The sequence below is a fragment of the Photinus pyralis genome, unplaced genomic scaffold, assembly GCF_008802855.1.
Source record: "Photinus pyralis isolate 1611_PpyrPB1 unplaced genomic scaffold, Ppyr1.3 Ppyr1.4_LG9, whole genome shotgun sequence".
Taxonomy (NCBI): Eukaryota; Metazoa; Arthropoda; class Insecta; order Coleoptera; family Lampyridae; genus Photinus; species Photinus pyralis.
The window spans coordinates 18,477,248-18,498,964 of NW_022170878.1; the positions used below are offsets into that span (position 1 = coordinate 18,477,248).

The following is a 21,717-nucleotide window of genomic DNA, read 5'->3' on the forward strand; positions in this document are numbered from 1 at the left end:
AGTGGTTTGGCGTATGGTGCTGTGATCTTTCTCCGCGTGGAACATGTGGGAGGAGTTTCAATACAACTGATTTCTGCTAAGTCTCGAGTTGCCCCGATTAAGAGGATAACAATTCCACGTTTGGAATTGTTAGGCTGCTTAATTGGTACAAGATTGGCTGTTTCTGTGAAAAAAGGATTAATAGCTGAGGATATATTTACTATTTTTTGGTCTGATTCAATTACTGCATTAGCCTGGATAGGAGAAACAACATGCGGGGTCAATACATTGGGAACAGAGTGAAAGAAATCCGACATTTGACTGATCCTACACACGGCCCCTTATAGGTATCTAAAAAATCAAAAGAAAGTATGGATCATCATATTCACTTGTGCAATGTTTCGAGCTGTCAGTTTAGAAGTTGTCAATTCATTGTCCACGGAAGCCTTCATTGGAGCTTTCAATCAGTTTATTAGATTAGAAGGAAGACCGAGACTTGTGATGAGTGACAACGGAACTAACTTTCAAGGATGCAGTAACTTCTTCAAATCATTAGATTGGAAAGTTACTGGAAAAGATACTGTTTTAGAAAAAATTCAGTGGAAATTCAATGTTGCTGCCGCTCCGTGGTGGGGTGGATATTGGGAACGTATCATCCGGATCCTGAAAGATATGATGAAACGATCTATTGGAAAGTCTACTCTCAATAGGAAGGAATTAGATGAGTCATTGCTTATTATGGAAGAGGTGATCAACGGGAGACCGCTAACGAATGTTAGTGAAGATAACGACGAATTAGAACCCCTAACTCCCTCCATGGTTATGTCAAACCAATGTGAACTCAAGTTTCCGGAAGGAGAGGATTCTGAAAATCTGAATTATCGATGGAAGTACATGAAGAAACTGAGAGATGAGTTACGACAACGTTTTCGAAAGGAATATTTGTCCCAGCTCATAAGTAGAATAAATCAGAAGCCATCTCGTAAGTTGGAATTAAATGAAATTGTACTTGTTCGAGATGACCGGAAGAAACGTGTATTTTGGCCCTTAGGTCGTGTTATGGAATTGATCCCCGGTAAAGATGGAATTGTTCGAGTAGTCAAAGTGAAAACAGAAGTAGGGCTACAAACAAAACCTATTCAAAATCTGTACCCCTTGGAAGTGAACCCTTCGAGGACTACATTGATGACGTCATTGTTAACTGTAACGCAGATAGAAGTTGAAAGTGAATTGAAACCTGTGGTGTCAATTGTGGGAGAATGTAAATTATCGAGTTAGTGGATGTATGTCAAAAACTGAAACTGTCAATAAAAATTAAGCTTCAGTCTTGTATCCATTTTGTAAATACAGGGTGGCCATTTGAAAACGAAACAGAGCCTATTTTGGGAACCTCAAAACATTTACGAAAAAATCCTCGGACCCGTCAATTTTTGATTCAAGGGGGAACCATTTTTTTGCTAGTTTCGCCCCCCTAAGGGCAAAGCGCTAGCAGGGGTGACAACCGCCCCCAAAATTTTAAATCGAATGGGGGGTCGAGTGATACCTTATTTTGAAGGTATTTTTATGTGCATTATAACCTTTAACTTTTAAATCGCTACTAATTTGCTTAGCCGATACAGGGGCTAAATTGAATGTTTGGGCTGGCATTTTTGGTAACCAAATCCTAGGCCCCTTCTATTTACCTCGCAATCTAACAGGAGAGATGTAGCTGGAGTTATTAGAAAATACGATTCATCCAGCATTAGTGGAGATACTAGAAAATAACAACGAGTACTTGGAAAATCGTCTAGTATTTCAGCAAGATGGTGCGCCATCCCACTATGCTGCAGGGGTTCATCAATATTTGGACCAAACGTTTCCAGGAGAATGGATTGGAAGAAGAGGAGCTATTGAATGGCCTCCTCGTTCGCCGGATTTAAGTCCGTTAGATTTTTTTTATGGGGGCATTTAAAAACTAGAATGTATGCTAGTCAGCCAACATCTTTAGACAATTTGCGACAAAGAATAATTGATCAATGTCGTCAAATCACCCCAGGAGTTTTACAAAAAGTACGGGAAAGGTTTGAACAAAACCTGTATTATTGTATGGAAGTCGAAGGCCAATATTTTCAACATTTACTTGATTGAGTTTAGCTGTAAGCACTTAAAATAAAATTGATTTAAATCTTAAGAGTTATAATCTACATAAAAATACCTTCAAAATAAGGTATCACTCGACCCCCCATTCGATTTAAAATTTTGGGGGCACTTGTCACCCCCGTTATAGCTTTGCCTCCAGGGGGGCGAAACTAGCAAAAAAACGGTTCCCCCTTGGATAAAAAATTGACGGGTCCGAGGATTTTGTTTGTAAATGTTTTGAGGTCCGCAAAATAGGCTCTGTTTCGTTTTCAAATGGCCACCCTGTATAAGCTTGTAGAAAGAAATATTGTGGTTGGTTAAACTCTTTATTTCTAAAAGAATAAACATGTACTGTACTGAAAATAAAATTGTCTTTTTTTAAATTCACTTTGTATTTGTAAGCATCAAACACAATTTCCTCTTTGCTTATTGAATTTTATTTGTTACTTGCTATCTTGGTTTCAGAGATTTATTTCGTTTTATCGTCATTTTATTGTGAATTCGAGTACTACCATCTCAGTCTATTTCCAAGGTTAGCGTGCGCTTTCAGATTATGTAAGGAAATTCCGTAGAGCTCTAAGGAAGTCGAAGACTCGGGGTAAGTCAATATTACTGCTGATTTGTTGCGAGATCTTACTTGGAATTAACGAGTTATGTATTTATTTATTCCTCTCTTGTTCTGGGCCCTCAACCGGGCGACCAATTACAGAGTGACCCGCATAATGCTTTTTACTCGCATTTTGTATGGAATGAAATTATAACTTGAAACTAAAAGCATGTAAAGAAATTACAGGTCAAAAAACACAAAATGTAACCTACCTCCGATTAATAAGAGAATTATTTAAGAAAATAATAGTACGGCAGCGGTTTAAAATGAAATTGATTCAAACTCCATGTAAAACGCACAATTAACAGGTGGTTAAAGAAAGTGACCAGTACTTACGCATTCACCAAAATTCAGTTAAATTCTCCACAATGAGAGAAAAGTGTCCACAACTAATTTGAGAATTACACTACATCCAGTTAATCGCCAGAATATGATAATTCCTTTTTGCAATTAAACCAACAGTCAATTTATTAGCGATGAATATAACTATTTCTCAGAACCGATCGTATGATTTTGGTTGGCCCAGGTGGCGCGAAAGTGATACCAAGTTCTCATCGATACGGGTTCTCATAATTCCTTCTTTTTTGTATAGGTATAATTTTCCATACGATCGTTTTATAACATTCTCGGTCATTTTGACTGTCACATCTGGAACTATCAAGATGCAAGTAATCTGAAGCCTCGAGCCTGAAACGGTTGAGAGTTGAATGAAGCAAATGTAAAAGTTGGTTTATGGGTGAAACACTATTACTCAGATATTGCAAAAAGCTTGAAACGGCGTAGGTAAATTAGGTCGTGCAGTCAAAAATAATCAGTTAACCTGTGATCCTACACAAGAACAATTTCGCAAAGACATCGGACAACGACATCAAACGCAATAACTCCAAAATTCCACCTTATCTTTTTGGAAAACTCAGTTCCTAATTAGACAGAGTATATCTACGTCATTTCCACTATCTACTCCAAACCTTGACCTATGATTCTTCTTTTGAGAAATTCTAGAACAAATAATACGTCTTATTTATTTGTTGCGAATTGTTTTTCTCGATTGGAATGGGATCATGTGACCCATTTGAAAGGTGGATTTAATTTGAGCACCTGGACGAGGGGAGAGCTCTGCTTTGGTTTTTAATTAGTTCGTTATTGGCCGAGTTACCTCACGGCCAAGCCGAATTGCATTATTTTGATTAATTAAGCATCATAATCAATAACCTTTGTATATAATTATAACTGATAAAGCGATATTCCTGGAAGTTTTTTTATCGGCACCATAAATGGCGGCGAACGTGCACGAAAATATTAGTAATACTGAAAAGGTACGCCTGAACGCTTGGTGAATAAAGATGAGAGCCATTTTGTGTTTTTTGGGTTGTTTGCTGCTGGTGGACGCTAGACCCTCATGGGATATACTCGGTGAGTGATTAAGTTTGATGCGTTGGTGCTAATGATTGTCAATGCTAGAAGGAGATGGTCACGTCTCGAGTAACATTCGGGACTGTCACGGCCTCCAGTGTCCAGCGGGAACAGTTGGCTGCAGCAAAAGCAGCGAAACTTCAGCTGACTCCAAAACGGTGATGGCAACAATTCAATGCGAGGACATTCATGGTAAGTACCACTGCCGTAGTCACTATACCGCAACCTTCAGTCTTTCAGGAAAAGTCCTAAACTCGGTCACCAAAACCTACGCAAATCCTCACGCAGGCACTCACGTCTCCAGTTTCTCGTTTACCGGCGAGTACAGCGTGAACGGCGGACAAATGGTCGGCCATGACTCAGGATTTATGCACTCCACAAACCTGCAACCCGATTATCGCTATAACAAAGATCGTGATGGGCACGGTAACCATTGGGATATGGTGGAAACATTTGATGATTAATTTGTAAATAAAAAATGATAAGACTGGGTCTTTGTTTTTCTACAACCAACAGAATTGGAGCATGCTTATCAATTTCCTGGTTCCGGCATTTTTTGATTAGTCAGTATCGATTTTGCCTAAACTAGTAGGTAACTTTGATAGCTGTATTCACAGATCATATAATTTGCCATCATTTCCATTTGAGTAGTAACAATATAACAAGAACTATAACACACCTAGCTATTGTCGTTAGTTATGTAGAATAATGAACGTAGATATTAAATAAAAGCGTATTAAGAGTTAAATATGTAATGTGTGAAATACATACGTTAATCAAAATTATCTGTCAATCTACATAAACATTCTAATTCTAGTAGTCGCTTACGTGACATCTCCTCTTCCCGGGTTTCCCTTTTCATCATAATCACAAGTTTAGTCTTTGTGGTGCTTTGATAGCGCGTCTAGAGGAAATTGTTGATGTAGGGTTATCCGAAGAAGAAAGTGGTCTCAACATAGTTTTATTTCGACGATATAATCCTTCCTTTGTAACTACGGTATAGGATCTCGGAACTACGTTCTCTACAATTGTTCCCTCTTCTTGCCTATCAGGGATGAATACTGAGGAACCAATCTCAAGAGGGACTTCTTCTTTCGATCGATGACGTTGGTCGAAGTATTCTGCCTGTTCACTACGATAGCACTTGTCCCACTCACAAAATTGTTTATGGTTCACGATTTTTGGAATAAGTTCTTTGGTCAGGAGAGGAATCCGAGTGCGCAACTTCCTTCCCATCAGGAGTTCTGCTGGGCTGTATCCAGAAAGCCCGGGAGTGGCCCTATATTCTAGCAAGGCGAGAGTGGGATCCTTATTCTTGCAAAGAATCTTCTTGAGAGTTTGGACTGATCGCTCCGCTTCTCCATTCGACTGATGATATAAGGGGCTGCTCGTCACAATCTTGAAATCATAATTTTTTTGCAAATGTTTTCCATTCTTCGCTTGTAAATTGGGATCCAGAGTCGGAGACTACGACTTCTGGAATCCCAAAGCGGGCAAAACAACTCTTCATTTTTTTTATTAGTTCTGTCACAGACATAGTTGTGACATTGATAATATCCAAATACCTTGAATAGTAGTCCACCACAGCCAGATAAGTACATTTTTGGAATTCGAAATAATCTACAGCTATTTTTTGCCATGGGTACAAAGGAGTAGGAGAAGGGATCATCTTCTCGGTATATTGGCGTCTATGCTTGGCGCAAATGTTACAATTTTCTACCACATTACTTAATTCTTCAGTGATACCTGGCCAAAAAACAGATTGTTTAGCCCTCAGGAGTGTACGGTTTATCCCGAAATGACCGTCATGCAGTTTTTCCTTTATTTCTTCACGTAGCTCTGCTGGTATAATCATTCTTTCATTGTAGCAGACTAGACCATCAATAATTGTGATACCATTACGAAATGCGAACCATCGCTTCATCAACTCCTGTACATTCTTTTTGTGATCTGGCCAACCGTTCTCAACATACTCGACTAACAGTTGACATTCACGATTCTGACTTTGGGCGTTTTTAATTTCCTCGAGTCTGGATGGAGTTGTTGGGAATCCCGAAGAAATGAGCTTCGACTTTTGCAGTGAAATCATCCTCCGAATCAGGAAGAGGTGCTCGGCTCAAAGTATCTGCTGTAAACATTTCTTTTCCTGGAATGTGCTCAATGGTGTAATCGAATTTCATTAGCCTCATCTTAAATCGTTGAATTCGTATAGGTATGCTATCCAGGTCTTTACTGCCTAATAATGGAACAAGGGGTTTATGGTCGGTTAGAATTGTGAACTTCTTCCCCATTAGAAATTTAGAGAATTTTTCCGCTGCCCAAGCGATTGCAAGAGCTTCTTTTTCTATTTGGGCATACCTTTTTTCAGCCGATTGAAGTGATCTAGATGCGCACATTACAATTCGCAGTTTATCATGTTCATTCTGTAGTAAAATTGCGCCAAGTCCGTAAGCTGATGCATCAGCCATAACAGTTGCTTTTGCTGTTACATCATACCGTGTCAAACAAATTGATTTCTTAACTAATTCAATTATTTCTGAAAGAATTTTCTGATGATCTTGGGTCCAACAAAACTTTCTATTTTTCTTCGTAAGTTCACGAAAAGCCTCCGTTTTCCCTGCAAGGTTTGGAACGAACTTGTTAAGTTGATTTAGCATGCCATTCAAACGACGAATTCCTGATATGTCTTTTGGAGTAGGTAAATCCTCTAAGGCTCGCACACGATCAGGATCAACCCTTATTCCTTGAGAATCAATTATATTACCCAGAAATTTCACTGATGTTTGTGAAAAAGAGCATTTTTCTTTGTTTAAAACTACATTAGCATCTTTCAGTCTATTCAAAACTTGAGTTAATCGATAATCATGTTCTTCTGGCGTCTTCCCATGAATAAGTAAGTCATCCATATGACATAAGACTCCCTCTAGTCCCTCCAATAGTTTAGATATTTGAGCAGAAAAAAATTCTGGGGCTGATGTGATTCCAAAAGGTAGACGTTTAAAGAAAAATCTTCCAAATGGTGTAATAAATGTTGTTAATTTAGCAGTATCAGGTGACATTTTTATCTGCCAAAACCCAGATTGCGCATCCAATTTTGAAAATATTCTAGAGCTTCCAATCTGGCCCAAGGTTTCTTCAACATCTGGTAATATGATTTTTGGGCGTTTCACATTCTTATTCAAATCTGTATAGTCTACACATAATCGTAAACTACCGTTTTGCTTAATGACTGGGACAATAGGTGCACACCAATCAGTAGGCTCTTCGATTGTTTCTATTACTCCTATCTTTAACATTCTTTGCAACTCTGCTGCTACTTTAGGACGGAGAGGAATTGAAATATTCCGAGGGGCTCTAACTGAATATGGTTTAGCATCATCAATTAGTTCAATTTTGTATTCTCCTGGAATGTTACCTAATCCCATAAAAAGCTGGGGATACTCTTGTACAACTTTATCTAAGGCGATTGATTGAATATTGCCTGATTCATACGATTTTCGAACTGTGATTAGGTTAAGAGATTTTATGGCTGTAATTCCGAGCAAAGGTTCACTTAAACCAGGAATTACATATATTTTTTCTTTCACTTTCTGACCATTAAATTCTAAATCTGCCGTAAACATGCCATATCGCCCCGATGCCATCCGGTATCTTTCGAATCTTTTAAACCATTTTTCCCATTTTTCTGGGCACTGGAAGTCAAATTGAGCCGGTGGTTGAAACGTGATGTGTCGACGGCCGACCGATGAATTATCTTGTAATTCACCAAATGATTCATCAATATTCTTCTTATTTTTCTTACGACTCATGCTGCCACCATGTAGAATAATGAACGTAGATATTAAATAAAAGCGTATTAAGAGTTAAATATGTAATGTGTGAAATACATACGTTAATCAAAATTATCTGTCAATCTACATAAACATCCTAATTCTAGTAGTCGCTTACGTCACAAGTTACCCGTGGAACTAAAGAGAATTGTTGAAAGAGATAGCTGAATTGATCCTTGGATGTTCCAAACATTTATAACAATTAAGCCTTCTGTGACCTATCCAGTGTGATGTGAGGAATAGGTGGTGGGGGTGGATTTATATGGCTTCGGTATTCCAAGCACAAAAAATTCAATTAACTTACATTTATCGATGAGCTGAAATGAGGTGAAATGTATTTGGTTACTCGTTCAAAGTGAATCTCGCAAGATGATTGACGAATCTGAATCCGGCTCGGAGCCGTTCCTCGCAGTTTACTAGTTCCAATTTGGTTTATTTACTAGAATGGTTCCCAATGCTCGACAGTATGCAAACATCCAAAATTTCCCTAATAACTTAGAGATTTGAAAGCCAACAAAAGCACGAATTAATTGTCTTTAACCTTTTTACCGGTTGCCGTTTATTTATGTTATTAACACCTTGTATAATCTAAGTAGGTGCACGACTTCTATTAATAAACTGGTTTTTTTTATTGTAACTTGCCACTTCAAATGTAGCGCAACCAAATGTTTTGCACTTTGGATCCCGACAGTTTCGTGATAATAATTTTTTTTCGAAAACGTTACTCACTTCGCACTATACTTACGGTCTTTTATTGTAAGCAAAATGAAAAGTGAGGGTTGGTAAAGAAAGCAAGGAGGGTGTGAGAAATGTGTTTGGAGAATAAAGAAAGGACGTAAATGCGACGTGAAAAAGGGATTAGGATGAATGATGGATTCAGTGCTAGGTCTGCAAAAAGCGGGTGGAAGTGAATCAAAATTTAAGTAGTCATTTTGACAATACATACTGACGCTTGCAAATGCCCAATTTTTCTTACAAATCGAATTATCTTTAAAACTACTAGCTTTTCGGATATTAACCATATAATAAAAAAGACGTACAATAACACGTAGAATTCAAAAATGCATTCAAATACAGGGGGTTCTATTTAAAAAAATGTACCATTTGAGCGGCCTACTTTGTGGGCGCACCCTGTATAATTTCAAATATTTTTAAGATGTGGAGAATATTCCACCATATCATAATACTAAAGCACTCATCTTCAAAGCATTAAGTTACTCCGGGCAATCGTTGACTCACTCTGTACAGAAAATTAAAAAAAAAAACACTTGTATCTAAACTAACACTTTTTGCCATGAAGATACAATTCCAAGGGTAGAAAATACTATAGGTAACCAAATTAGTCACATGTACAACTCTTCTACACTTATTTTCCTCTTCGGTACCATACCTGCCCCACGATTCATGATTTTTTTCTCTTTTCCGTCTTTTACTTGTTTTCCTGGTATTCCATTTCGAATACTTTCAAAGGTATTCGAATACACTAAAAGGTCAAATACTTGTCACTCAAATATATTAAAAATTTAAAAATAAAATTTCTTATACAATCTGGCCTGTAGAATCCATAATTTCAATCAGTTCCAAGATTGGGCTACTAGTTCAAAAGTTACAGCCCTTTGAATTTTCTTTCGAAATTGGTTTCTAGTCCATAACTTTTGATTGAGAATTCTAATCGAAAAAGTACGAATTGTTTTGGATTCTACGCACCAAAATTAATAAGAAAAAGTGTTTTCCCGAGAAATTTTGGTGCAGTCGATTTTTGGTAAAAAAGGAAGGTTATACACTGCCTTTTTTTGAGCCCCGAAAAAAAAATTGTCTCAGATCGACCCGGAAAAAAAATTTTCTTATAGAATGTGGCCTGTAGAATCCATAATTTCAAACAGTTCCAAGATTGGGCTACTAGTTCAAAAGTTACAGCCCTTTGAATTTTTTTTCGAAATTGGTTTCTAGTCTATAACTTTTGATTGAGAAGTCTAATCGAAAAAGTACGAATTTTTTTGGATTCTACGCACCAAAATTAATAAGAAAAAGTGTTTTCCCGAGAAATTTTGGTGTAGTCGATTTTTGGTAAAAAAGGAAGGTTATACACTGCCTTTTTTTGAGGCCCGAAAAAAAAATTGTCTCAGATCGACCCGGAAAAAAAATTTTCTTATAGAATGTGGCCTGTAGAATCCATAATTTCAAACAGTTCCAAGATTGGGCTACTAGTTCAAAAGTTACAGCCCTTTGAATTTTTTTTCGAAATTGGTTTCTAGCCTATAACTTTTGATTGAGAGGTCTAATCGAAAAAGTACGAATTGTTTTGGATTCTACGCACCAATAAAATTAATAAGAAAAAGTGTTTTCCCGAGAAATTTTGGTGTAGTCGATTTTTGGTAAAAAAGAAAGGCTATACACTGCCTTTTTTTGAAGCCCGAAACAAAAATTGTCTCAGATCGACCCGGAGAACAAATTTTCTTATAGAATGTAGCCTGTAGAATCCATGATTTCAAACAGTTCCAAGATTGGGCTACTATTTCAAAAGTTACAGCCCTTTGAATTTTCTTTCGAAATTGGTTTCTAGTCCATAACTTTTGATTTTACAAGATTCTCGGCCATATCTGGCACTATCAGTATCAAGATGCAAGTAATTGAGACCTTTTTTTTTTGGAAAACTCAATTTCTACGTAATTTCCATTATCTAACTTGTAAGTATTGAAACCTTGACCCATGATTCTTCTTTTTGAGAAATTCTAGAACTACGTCTTATTTATTTGTTGCGAATTGTTTTCTTTGATTGGAATGGGCGCATGCGACCTTAATTTGAGCACCTGGACGACGGAAGAGCCGTGCTTTGATTTTCAATTGGTAACCTCTTGGCCAAGCCGAATTGCATTATTTTGATTAATCAATAACCTTTCTTTTTCTTTTCTTTTCTTTTTTGCTGATGAAGCGATATTCCTGGAAGTGTTTTTATCGCCACCATAGATGACGGCGAACGTGCCCGAAAATGTTAGTAATACTGAAAAGGTACTCCTAAACGCTTGATAAACGATGAAAGCCATATTGTGTTTTTTGGGTTGTTTGCTGCTGGTGAACGCTAGACCCCCATGAGATTGGGATATACTCGGTAAGTGAGCATGTTTGATGCGATGGTGCTAATGGTTGTCAATTTCAGAAGGAGATGATCGCGTCTCGAGCGACCTTCAGAACTGTCACGGTCTCGAGTGTCCAGCGGAAACATTTGGTTGCAGGAAAATAAGTGACAGTTCGGCTGACTTGAAGACGGTGACGGCAATAATTCAATGCGAGGATATTCATGGTAAGTACCACGTCTGGAGCCAGTGTACCGCAACCTTCAGTCTTTGAGGTAAAGTCCTAAACTCGGTCACCAAAACCTACCCAAATCCTCACGAGGACACTTACGTCTCCTTGGTGTCGTTTATTGACAAGTCCGATGGACCATTGTTCAAACACGACTCAGGATTTAACCACTCCACTCCACTTCCAATCCGATTATCGTCATAAGAAAAGATCGCGATGATCACGGTAACTATTGGGATATGATGAAAACGTTTGATTATTAATTTGTAAATAAAAAAATGATAAGACTGGGTCTTTGTTTTTCTACACCCAACGGAATTGGGACTGCTGTGTCCAGTGTGACGCGTATTCTCATTTCCGTATTTTAACCACAAAAAATTCCACTAACTTACATTTATCGATAAGTAGAAATATTCTCCAATTGATATATATTGATATATAAAATGAATTTGAGACTAAAACCATGTACCTACTTAATCAAAATATAACCCCAAATTGAGCAAACATTACACCAAAAATGAAAACGATTTCAAACAAAAAAATTAGCGTAGATGCAAAGAAAGTTAAAACAAGTTCAAATCAGCATATGCATGATTAAAGCGCATTTTTGATAATACCGATCATATTTTATTAGCGAAGTTTAAAATTACCTATCTCACGAGTAATCTAACTCGAAATAGACTAGAGCCTGCAAATCTACACTATAGCAGAGCGCTTTTAGTGAAAATTTAAAGTCTCTAGCTATCTGATATCTCAGCCAGACAGCCAGGCAGCCAGCCATAACGAATATAATAACGTATTTTTTTCAACAATGCGCTAAAAAGGTCAGAAGAGGCGCAAAGATGGTGTAACGAAAGGATGAAAGTAGCAAGGAATGGGTGTGAAAAAGGCGCAAAGGAGACCTGATGTAAAAAAGCGAACTCGAAAGAGGCATGAGGAAGGCGTAGAGAAAGATTGACACAGGGATGTGGCCGATGAATGCGAAGGGGATGAAAATGAGTAGGTAGCGAAAAAGCATGGAAGAATGAGTGAAAGCGTAATCATGGAGGAGGCGATTTAAAAATGCGTAGGTAAGGTGTGAACAAAGAGTGAAGCATTGTTGATGGAGCCTAGTAGTAGGTGTAAAAAGGTCTGAAACCGGCATCGCGGGATGAAGACGAAAGAGAGGAATCGAATTGTAAGCGGCGCTTGAAAGAGACGCGAGGAAGATGCATTAAAAGTAAATATATGTAGATATACGTGAAGAAATTGAGCTGGGCGGTGTAGTGTACTTATCCCCCAGGTTCTACGCTAACTTCACACTACAAGAACACAGAAATAAAGTCAATCCGACAACGTTTAAAAATGGCCACCCGAATGAAGATTCCCTCCAAAATTAAACAAGATCCCGGTTAAATTTGAAATGTCGCACGTGATAAAACAGGCAGGGCTCCCTTACGTTAGTTGAAGACAACGCTTGGACCTGAAGCACGGTAGGGAAGGAACGCACAATAAAACACTGAAATTGTAAAAAGTTTGTTTAATAATGATCGCAATTATTATGATTGTAAAAGCTCGGAAATTTACGTCGAAATAAATTACATTGCAAAAATAAACTTTTGAAAATGGTAGTTCACCGAATAAAAATAGAAATAGGCTGGGAAAAAAAGAACTTACCAATAAAAAAAACCAGCCGTCAAATTAATAGCAAATTGTGTCGTACAATTAATTGTTTGTAATGATGTGAATGCGTAACGTAAAATTATAACAACACAAAAAGTAGCAGATAAACTTCAAGATGTAACATATACGTTAAAAACAAGTTTTGGGAATTATGGGTCAGGTAAGCAGGTACCAAGATTCTAAGAAAGGGTGAAATACACAGGATGTGATTCATCTTTGGTGCAATAAAGTCCTTTTGTTAAAAGCAAGATGGAAAATTACATGGCCTTGTAGGTAAATTTAACTAAAAACAAGATATGTGGAAATTATTGAATCGCCACTCATTTATCGCACATAGATTCTAAACTGAAGAGCTTTGATTAGCGTAATCCCGCTACAGCAAGATAGGTAGCCCGCCCCTGGTTTCGGGGTTTCGAGCCTACAGTTGGATGTCGAAGACAATCACGGAATTAGGTGTCGACTTCAATTTTGACTACAGTTTTTTTCATCCCCGTGACTGCTTCATTCACGAAGAAAATTGTTAGTAACAAACAACAATCAAACGAATCGGTAATTTCCACATATTAAAATAAAATGAATAAGACTTATATGAATGTTACTTCACGGACAAGACCAATCAACATCAATAAACATAAATTAAGCAAGCATTACACCAAAAACGTAAACAATTACAAACAATAGCATAACGGTATCACATATGTGATTATGCATTGTGGTTAAACCAAGTAAATTTCAAAAACAAAGATTCAAACACACACAAAATATAAAATGCGGTCTACAAAACACAAATACGATATAAAGAAATGCAAAAATTACTACATGCATTAAAAAAAACACAAAATAACAACAAACATTTATGGAGCGACGCGTTCACGACCGCCATTAAAGACAAGATGCCCAACGTAACCCCTGTCCTTGCTTTTTAGATGGCGCGGGCAGCTTTTTCCCACCTAGAAGTTGCATGGTTGCCAACTCTCAAAAATGTATGTATCGTCGTAAGTTGTACACCTATACACGGTGGAACCTCGCAGCGGCTTGAAAACCATGCAAAAAAGGGAGGGGAAGAAACTGTTATTAAGAAGGGCAAAAAAGAATACGTAAAGCGGGTGTACACTTCTAGATGTCAGTTAAATGTGGCGCGAGGGATGTAAACGCATGGCTTTAAAGAGGCGAGAAATTAAGAAACTAAAAACAAACTGAAGGAGACCTGAAGATGGCGAACGAAAAAAAGAAAGTTTAAGTGCTACATTTGCGGAAAAATTGGACACAAACGGGCCGAGTGCCGGGATTCTGCGAAATGGAGCAGCTGTTTGCTGGATTATGCAAATAAAAGACGATACTTGTGCATTAACAACATTATATTTATTTCTAACATTCATATAATCAACAACATGGAAATATTTGCATCAACAATAGTTAAAGCTGTGTGCTGTATAGGCCACAAACTCTCATAAATTAAAAAGGTGAAACACCTAACAAGACTTAAAACATTTGCCTAGTTTAATATTTAGCTACACCTTTGTACCGTACAGACAAATAGCATTAAAAAAATATGTTTCCAACTGCAACATTTCTGCGCCTAGAAATACTGGAAAGGTGAGATTGGTGTTTAGAGAGTTAGCTTATTGCCGGTTAATCCTTTTTTTTAAGTGGAATCGGATCGCTAATACCCAGAACCGTTTGTACATTATCTTCGGTTAAACTAAAATAAATCAGCTGCACCGCCGAACACGACCGCCCCAATGGAAGTTCGGGGAACGTTAACGTGTACCTCAGTCCTTCGTGGTGCGTACCGCGATGGGGACTTTTACTTGCCGGTAACGGACTGGACGATTTATTCACGTACTCGTACACGACGTAGTCGTCCAAAGCGTTGAAGTTCTCCTGTAAGATGAAGCTCAAGTGATTTTTTACAGTGTACAGGGTGAGCTATGTTTCTATCAAACTGAAATGCTTCTACAATTTAATCCGGTACAAATGAGCTATCCCAAACGGTATTTCAAGCGGCAAGCGAAAAATCGTCTCCCTCCGGTTTGTCCAAATCAACAAGAGCCTCAAAATGTACTGGGTTCATAAACAAACGTTTACATGTTCTTCAAACCGCGCCGTTAAGAATGCTTTAAATAAGCTTGTCTTACCAGGTAAACAAAACTTAAAATTAAAGGCAAATCAGTTTGGCAGAAACATCAACTTGCATAAGAAAGCGCCTTTACCCTAAAGACGCCAATCCAATCATCTTTATTCTTAAGCGTATCCTTCGTGAATTTGTAAGTTGCGATGTTCTCTTCATCCAGATACCAAACGGGTATCTTTTCAAACTGCACAGACTCGTCCAGGTTTTCAGAGAATACCTGCGCATCCACACGTACATTTAAGTCGGGAATCTAACAATAAGCCCCTTTATCGATGGGGGCCCGGGAATCCTAGTAAACTTACCTTTATCACGAATTCAGCGGACACTGGTCGATGATCGCTGACCGTGTACTGTCCGTGACACACGTACGATTTCTGTTCAAGTTTTAAGGTGACGTTCTCATAATTGTTCGAGTTCACCTTGTACAGGATACGATCCGTCCAAGCCGGGCGTCTCCTTAAACCGTCAGTTTCAAAGCCGCCCCACTGCGACATGTCACTTACTTGTGATCGTAATCGTCGCTTCCTACGCCAAACTTGAAGGTAGGTGCGAATTTCGGGTCGGCCTCCGTCAGCTCACTAAAAGCCTTACCCGTGGACATCACGTGCCGCAACTGATCGTATGCGAAAAGCTTCTCCAACTCGCCCTTCTTAATGAGACGCTCGATCTCGTCCGGCGCCATTTCGTACTGCTCCATCAGACGAAAGTTTAAGTCGCCCATCCAAAATACGTAACTGCACAAAGTCACATTCATTACTCGTGAAGTAACACAGACTTTAATGCGGTTCAATAGCGCATTGGATCCCAAGCTCTAAACTTTTTAACAATCCTATCGTTTCGAGGAGAATCACATGCTGCCAGTTTGCGCATTAAGGGGGATTGACACTCCTCGAAAAAAATGGTGTACGGATCTGTACTGATGATCGCCCTGTTGGCCCAAAACCGAATTAATTCAAAACTTTCTCTCGAGCGATCCCTACCTATCCTTTTTAAATAATTAACGCCTGCAAAAAAGACGTGTTTCAGATGCGGAACCCCGGGGTCGTCTGACACTAATGTCCCAAATGTCGTGAAAACCCGAGTGCCAGCGATCACGCGCTGTTCAAATCCTCCGCGCCGCCGCGAATTTCACCTTTACACCAAGAACGCGAATCTCGTTTTGGCTGACGGAATAGCACGGCCAACCACCGTCGAAACCGTCGCGATGCCGGTGCACCTCCCAATTGTACCCTCCTGACAATCGATATCGTTACGGACGCACAGTGGCGTAACTAGGTATTTTTCGAAGCGGTGCCGGAGCAGGTTTTGGCGCCCTACCAGATTTTGGCGTCTAATCAGTTACCATTGCGCTCAAATTAATAAAACACGGTACATTTTTGAGAGAAACTTTACACGAAATTTTAACAGCACTGCACCCTTTCGAATTTACACACAAATTTTGCATACTTAAATTTTAGAAAGATGCTTTGAATAACGAAATCTTTCACTGAATGAAGAATAAAAGTACATTTATTTATAGTGTTTCCAATTATCGCGTCGAATTTAACTATGGCATGGGACACAGGTCGTAGAAATGATTGCGTGCAAATGCTGGTTACACTAATACAGACTATTGTATAGATCACAAATAAAGATTATTATTATTTTAAATCTGCAGCCTTTTCCTACCGCTGTAACTTTGTACTACAAGGGCCATCCAGAAACTAACAGACGTTTTGAAATAAAAAATTAAGAAAGTGTAATAAACAACTTTTATTATATACATTTGGAAGCTACACTCTTAGGCTATTTTTCAACACAGTCGCCATTCATATTGAGGCACTTAAGATAGCGTGGTACAAGTGTTTTGATTCAAACTGTGTATACATCTGCCTTCTGTGGGGGCGTCGGAAGCGGGTACCGACAATGGGAGTGTGGTAGCTCTCGACAAGATCTTACTAACGGTGGAGTCAAAACTTCAAACGCGAATTCCGGGCGAACGGGATGTCGGAGGTGGGTACCGACAAAGGGAATATGGGCCCCCCGACAAAATCTTATTGATTGTGGTTAATAAAAGTACTGATCTGCCACACAAAATGCGCTGAAATCCCTTACATCTCACACAAAGACTTTGATAATTTTTTTACTTTTTAACAATGTTCGGTTCATCCTAAAGGAGCGTAAATTTAGTTTTAATTACATTTCGGTGCACCCTGTAGTCGACTTTAGCAAAGTATTAGAATTTAACCGCCGTTCTTGTCTTTTATGACTGGCCTATACGGTACACCACGTACTGCCCATCATGACTTAGTGCCCTCGGTGCTTCAGCGCCTCCGGCGCGCCCCCCCCATTCAGAGTACCTTTGGCACCTACCTAGTTACGCCACTGCGGACGCAAACCTAACCCGATGAGTGCCACAACTTTGAGGACATACATTCGGAAAGTCCTTTTAAACGTTAAGAAGCAGTTGAGATTTCACATTCTTCAAACCTATGTCAGTTGGCGATAGACGTGACAATGTAACGTCAAGTGCTAATGTAATTTAGCGATTATTTCCATTGTACTTATGGTAAGAACATTTCACATTTTTTTTTTTTAATCTTTATTGCAAATTTACAATCTACTTCATTTAGAGTATTAAGTAAATGTGATATATGACTTTGACTTGGAAGAGGAAGTGTCCACTGACAATTCACCTTATAGTTCACTATCACTTAGTGTTACGGGGGTAGGTCAGCAGGCCAGGTTTTGTTTAATCTTCTGATGGGTGGTCCATCCCTGTATTTCACATTTACCGCTTTAGTTTGGTTGTATGTTTAATAGCGTTATCGATAGACCACGTTTTAGAATCGAATTACCTTTAAATACGTACTGCGCATACGCAAAACGCAACTTTCTTAGTTATAAAGCAATTCAATCCAAAGCGGAGCGGAGCACTGTAGGTAAGAATTCATTGGTGTCTTTGGAAAGCTCTCAACATAACCTAACCGATGGAAGGGTCGGAGTTCCGAATGGAGATTCAAACCCAGAGTGCCTAAACCTCTGAATACAAAATTGGGACGAGAGCGGACGCTAAACAACGAAGATATAGCGATTTGAAATTTGACACCTACCGCAAACACCCCAACCGCGATATCTCAAGAACGGAGCGTCGTAACTAGGGGTGTAGAGTGTCTTCGGAAAGGTCTCGGCCTAACCTAACCGCGCACTTAACATTGAAAAATCGTACTGCGTACTGAATGTGCCAAAAAACCGTACTACGCATGCTCAATAGTTAACTTTCTTGTTTGTGGAATAATTTGATTGCAATTTTGATGGTATGTTCCTCTAACAAACGTAAACAAAGTGAACGTTCAAATAATCGTGTTGCACCTTAAACCCACGCTAGCGAAGCCTAGAAATGGGAAGCACTTCTACCAACCTGTACCTTACGCTTAACTATAAAAGAGATTATCAATTAAGTAGTGCTTTTTTGAGCTTTTTTGGATTATTCCGACCCCACAACCCAACTACTAAAAAAATTGGCAAATAATAAAACAATAATAAACAGTGTTTGCTAACAAAACGTCGGTGTATTTATATAAGCGAATAAACGGGTCTGCTATGTTTTCGCTATAACGTTTGGGTAAATATTCAAAAGGGGGGAGGAGAGGTATAAAATACTACCTTTTGACATTTCGATGAATTTTAATGTTCTTAGCCTTCAATTATATATTATTATTCTTATTAAAATTGACCGTTACAACTTCCAAGGTGGCGATGGCGATTCTGCCATTTTGAATTTTTTTAATGGTATCATGTGATACTTTATTTTGAAGGGTTTTTATTGACAGTTCACGTCCCGAGTTTCAGCATCTGTAGTTAAAATTTCAAAATTTTTTTTTTGGTACCTTGGTACTATCCAACCCAACCCCGCGGATTTGACTGTCACTATATACGCTGAGTTTGTTAAAATTTCCAAAGAAATATCTCTAAGAAAATTGAATTTAAACAGTCTGCGCATGTGTAGATCTGACTTTTGCAATATGCTATGCAGTTAAGCAAGTAAATAGTAAGAGTGACATGGATTGTTATGAAAGTTTAAGACTTTGGTAAAATAAAGATTCATAATGAATAGTGATGACTGATGAGAGAGGCATATTAGACCATTCAAAACTCTTTAAAGTTTTAGTTGTTTACTGGTGATGATGACCTTGCTATAGAAACACATGATTTATTAAAGCGTTTTTGCTACTTCAAGAACCACACGAGTGGTTCTACTTACTGTGACTTATTGTTTGTGGAGATCAGCATATTACTTCAAGTATATATACAGGGTTGCCAGATTGCGTATGGCCGTCTGCCGGACATAAGCTGCATAAGAAACATAAATCTACATTGCGAACCAACCCCCCCCCCCCTCCAAATTTAAGAATTTTTTTATTTCAAATTGGTATAAGTAAACAAATAAAACAAACTATACATTCTTGCAATATAAGTAATATAAGGGTAAATACAGTGCACTTAACTTAATAAATGAAACATAAACATCAACATCGCTGTTTACACACAAATAGTCAAAACAAGAAAGTTAAACATATTTTTCTGATTTTCTTGCAAGTGTTTTTTGTTTTTTAATACAAAATCATAGAAATCCTATTTGTGATTTTGTCATATTTAAAAATTAAGGTGTTATTAGGTGGGTAAAAAGGAATCGTTTGACCTATTTGAAAAGTATTAAAATTTATTGTTCTACCGGAGTTATAGTCGCGTCTGCCCGGGGGCCGGAGAGCACGAGGTAAAACCGGAGACTCCGGCTGAATGCCTGACATCTGGCAACCCTGTATATATAATATTGTATTATAGTGTACACAACACATGTCATATGTGTATTGTGTGTTGCCTATTTCTAATTTCTATTTTCGATGTAACATTGCAACTGGGCTCCTATTGTCACCACTGTCTCTATAAGTCACAGTAGTTCTACTTACTCGTGAAAGAAAATTTCCGTGTGTTCGGGCACGTGAAACTCCTGATCCTTGATGATCGCGTTGTAATCCTCGACACGGTCGTCTAATCCCTCATCGTGCGCCGCGAGATGCGAGTTGACGAAGCACAGCGAGCAGCCGTACGCGCCCAATCGTACACTAACCGCACCCTTATTGCCCTAGAAACGAAAGCTTAAAGTCCATCGGACCGTTGGTAAACTCTTCCTACCCACATTCCAGACAGGCCAGTCCTCGTGTACTCGGATTCGATCTCTCGCACATTGAACAGGTGTTTTCGAAGGCTGTAAACGCTCAGAACCAATCCCTGCAGCCGGATCGTCTTTAACTTGACGTAGTCGCGTGCCGCGAGAATGTTGCAGGTCGAGTTGGTCCACGAGTCGTTAAAGAGGGAGTCCATCAGCATGTTGGCCGGTTTCGATTTGACCTCCTGCAACGACACAACGTAGAAGTCCGGTAGCGACTTCTCATTCTTTGCATTGGGATTTAGCGAAAGGAGATCGTGTAAGTCTTGGTCGGGGCTCGTTGTACCAACGTTGTACGTTACCATATACAATCTGCATTGAAAAATGATCAAACCTGCAGTCCAAGCTCAAGTGTTTACCTACTTTAAGTTGTCCATTTTGTCAATTTTGCGGAGATTATGTGAATGTTTGTCGAAGCTGAGAGCTGAGTAGACTTAATTGGTCGTTAACATTGAATTATTAAAATTAAGACAATGGGAGAGAGAGCAACATAATTTTGTAAATACGCAATTCGATCAGATGGTCGAGTGACAACCTTCAAATTTGGTAGTGACATGCGCAGTCAAACATAGTGCAGTTAACATACCGAAGGACCAAAGCACATACATTGCAAATTATATACTAACAGGAGTGTCAAAAGCTACTGGAAGCATGGTGCAGGGTTAGACCAAGGGCTTGCCTTCAAATCAGATCTGGAGAAAATAGCGAACAAAGCTAAAAAGTCCCTGTGGGTTTGTAGGCGAACATTCAAGAGGAAGTGGGGCTGGGGCTCATCTCCAAAGACGACTCGCTGGATGTAGGTACACCCAGAAGAACATACAGATGCTTAGCAATGTGCAACGCAGAGGTTGTCTTTGTGTGGTGTCACACTATGCGTTTTTACCGCTCCCGCTAAAACGGATGCGGTTTGACAGGATGAGATCTACTTGTCACACTATTCCGGTTTAACGAGATGCGTTTTTGCATTTTGGCAGTCTAAGTAGTGTCATGTCTCAATTATTGTTAAAGATGGTTTGTGCGCTTGAGGCGGAGGGGCTATTGCGAAAGCAGATATATCGTCAATATTGGACTGATCCTTTTAATTCAGGAAGAGAATCTAATAATAGGTTCGCGAAGTTTTATGAAAAAATTCGAATGAACAAGAAAAAATTTTTTGTATATTACCGAATGTCCAAAAATTCAATTTCTACCCATGATTTCTCCCTACAGTTTTTATCTACATACTCTTTAGATTGTTTTTCCCACAGTGCAGTTTTTGCATGCACGCACTCGATGAATACACCGACATCAAACATTGTAAACCTAACAAAACACCCGGTTGCAACGCTCAGTGTGACAACTGATGACAACCAACGTACAACAACACGTGGTTTCATGTCATTGTGGTTGTCATGTCAACCTGCGCAGCGGCAGCAGGATGCGGTTGCATCCGGTTGGTGCGGCGAAAACGCATATATGTGAC

The 21,717-nt window shown here is 38.8% G+C and overlaps 3 protein-coding genes and 3 long non-coding RNA genes across 10 annotated transcripts; 3 read left to right on the top strand and 3 right to left on the bottom strand.

Moving 5' to 3' along the window:
* The first annotated feature begins 375 nt into the window (after positions 1–375).
* LOC116180048 lies at positions 376–1,257 on the top strand. The gene is made up of 2 exons (XM_031499875.1): positions 376–961; positions 1,031–1,257. Exons 1-2 carry the CDS (start codon positions 376–378, stop codon positions 1,255–1,257), a joined length of 813 nt encoding a protein of 270 aa, XP_031355735.1.
* A 1,153-nt stretch (positions 1,258–2,410) lies between these two features.
* LOC116181097 lies at positions 2,411–3,856 on the bottom strand. Of its 2 annotated transcripts, XR_004147204.1 has the most exons (3): positions 3,041–3,856; positions 2,917–2,986; positions 2,411–2,865 (listed from the first exon to the last, which is right to left on the bottom strand). It is a non-coding gene; the product is annotated as an uncharacterized LOC116181097 (long non-coding RNA). The 2 variants fall into 2 exon arrangements; XR_004147203.1 differs by having other exon boundaries at positions 2,917–3,856.
* A 100-nt stretch (positions 3,857–3,956) lies between these two features.
* On the top strand, positions 3,957–4,607 carry LOC116181096. 2 transcript variants are annotated; one of them, XM_031501363.1, is made up of 3 exons: positions 3,957–4,117; positions 4,166–4,309; positions 4,358–4,607. In XM_031501363.1, the coding sequence occupies exons 1-3, from the start codon at positions 4,048–4,050 to the stop codon at positions 4,579–4,581; spliced, it is 438 nt and encodes a 145-aa protein (XP_031357223.1). In that variant the 5' UTR covers positions 3,957–4,047; the 3' UTR covers positions 4,582–4,607. The 2 variants fall into 2 exon arrangements, with proteins under 2 accessions (XP_031357223.1, XP_031357224.1); XM_031501364.1 differs by having other exon boundaries at positions 3,963–4,117; positions 4,169–4,309.
* A 6,165-nt stretch (positions 4,608–10,772) lies between these two features.
* LOC116179960 lies at positions 10,773–11,489 on the top strand. The gene is made up of 3 exons (XR_004147072.1): positions 10,773–11,056; positions 11,105–11,248; positions 11,297–11,489. It is a non-coding gene; the product is annotated as an uncharacterized LOC116179960 (long non-coding RNA).
* Positions 11,490–14,252: 2,763 nt separating this feature from the next.
* LOC116180479 (phosphatidylinositol 4,5-bisphosphate 5-phosphatase A-like) lies at positions 14,253–20,795 on the bottom strand. 3 transcript variants are annotated; one of them, XM_031500482.1, is made up of 7 exons: positions 20,619–20,795; positions 20,222–20,567; positions 19,996–20,171; positions 15,550–15,780; positions 15,349–15,502; positions 15,126–15,263; positions 14,253–14,796 (listed from the first exon to the last, which is right to left on the bottom strand). In XM_031500482.1, exons 1-7 carry the CDS (start codon positions 20,630–20,632, stop codon positions 14,545–14,547), a joined length of 1,311 nt encoding a protein of 436 aa, XP_031356342.1. In that variant the 5' UTR covers positions 20,633–20,795; the 3' UTR covers positions 14,253–14,544. The 3 variants fall into 3 exon arrangements, with proteins under 3 accessions (XP_031356342.1, XP_031356340.1, XP_031356341.1); XM_031500480.1 differs by having other exon boundaries at positions 15,126–15,296; XM_031500481.1 differs by having other exon boundaries at positions 15,126–15,296; positions 20,615–20,795.
* LOC116180480 lies at positions 15,844–19,989 on the bottom strand. The gene is made up of 2 exons (XR_004147132.1): positions 16,027–19,989; positions 15,844–15,974 (listed from the first exon to the last, which is right to left on the bottom strand). It is a non-coding gene; the product is annotated as an uncharacterized LOC116180480 (long non-coding RNA).
* Positions 20,796–21,717: the final 922 nt, after the last annotated feature.

Excerpts from the sequence above, each read along its gene's own strand:
- LOC116180048 (XM_031499875.1), top strand. The coding sequence starts at position 376 with ATGTTTCGAGCTGTCAGTTTAGAAGTTGTCAATTCATTGTCCACGGAA. Across the intron at positions 962-1,030 it reads AATAAATCAGAAGCCATCTC|GTCGTGTTATGGAATTGATC; the intron begins GTAAGTTGGAAT and ends TTTGGCCCTTAG.
- LOC116180479 (XM_031500480.1), bottom strand. Across the intron at positions 20,172-20,221 it reads CTGGCCTGTCTGGAATGTGG|GGCAATAAGGGTGCGGTTAG; the intron begins GTAGGAAGAGTT and ends TTTCGTTTCTAG. Across the intron at positions 14,797-15,125 it reads ATTGGATTGGCGTCTTTAGG|GAGAACTTCAACGCTTTGGA; the intron begins GTAAAGGCGCTT and ends TTCATCTTACAG.
- LOC116181096 (XM_031501363.1), top strand. The coding sequence starts at position 4,048 with ATGAGAGCCATTTTGTGTTTTTTGGGTTGTTTGCTGCTGGTGGACGCT. Across the intron at positions 4,118-4,165 it reads ACCCTCATGGGATATACTCG|AAGGAGATGGTCACGTCTCG; the intron begins GTGAGTGATTAA and ends TGTCAATGCTAG. Across the intron at positions 4,310-4,357 it reads TCAATGCGAGGACATTCATG|GAAAAGTCCTAAACTCGGTC; the intron begins GTAAGTACCACT and ends TCAGTCTTTCAG.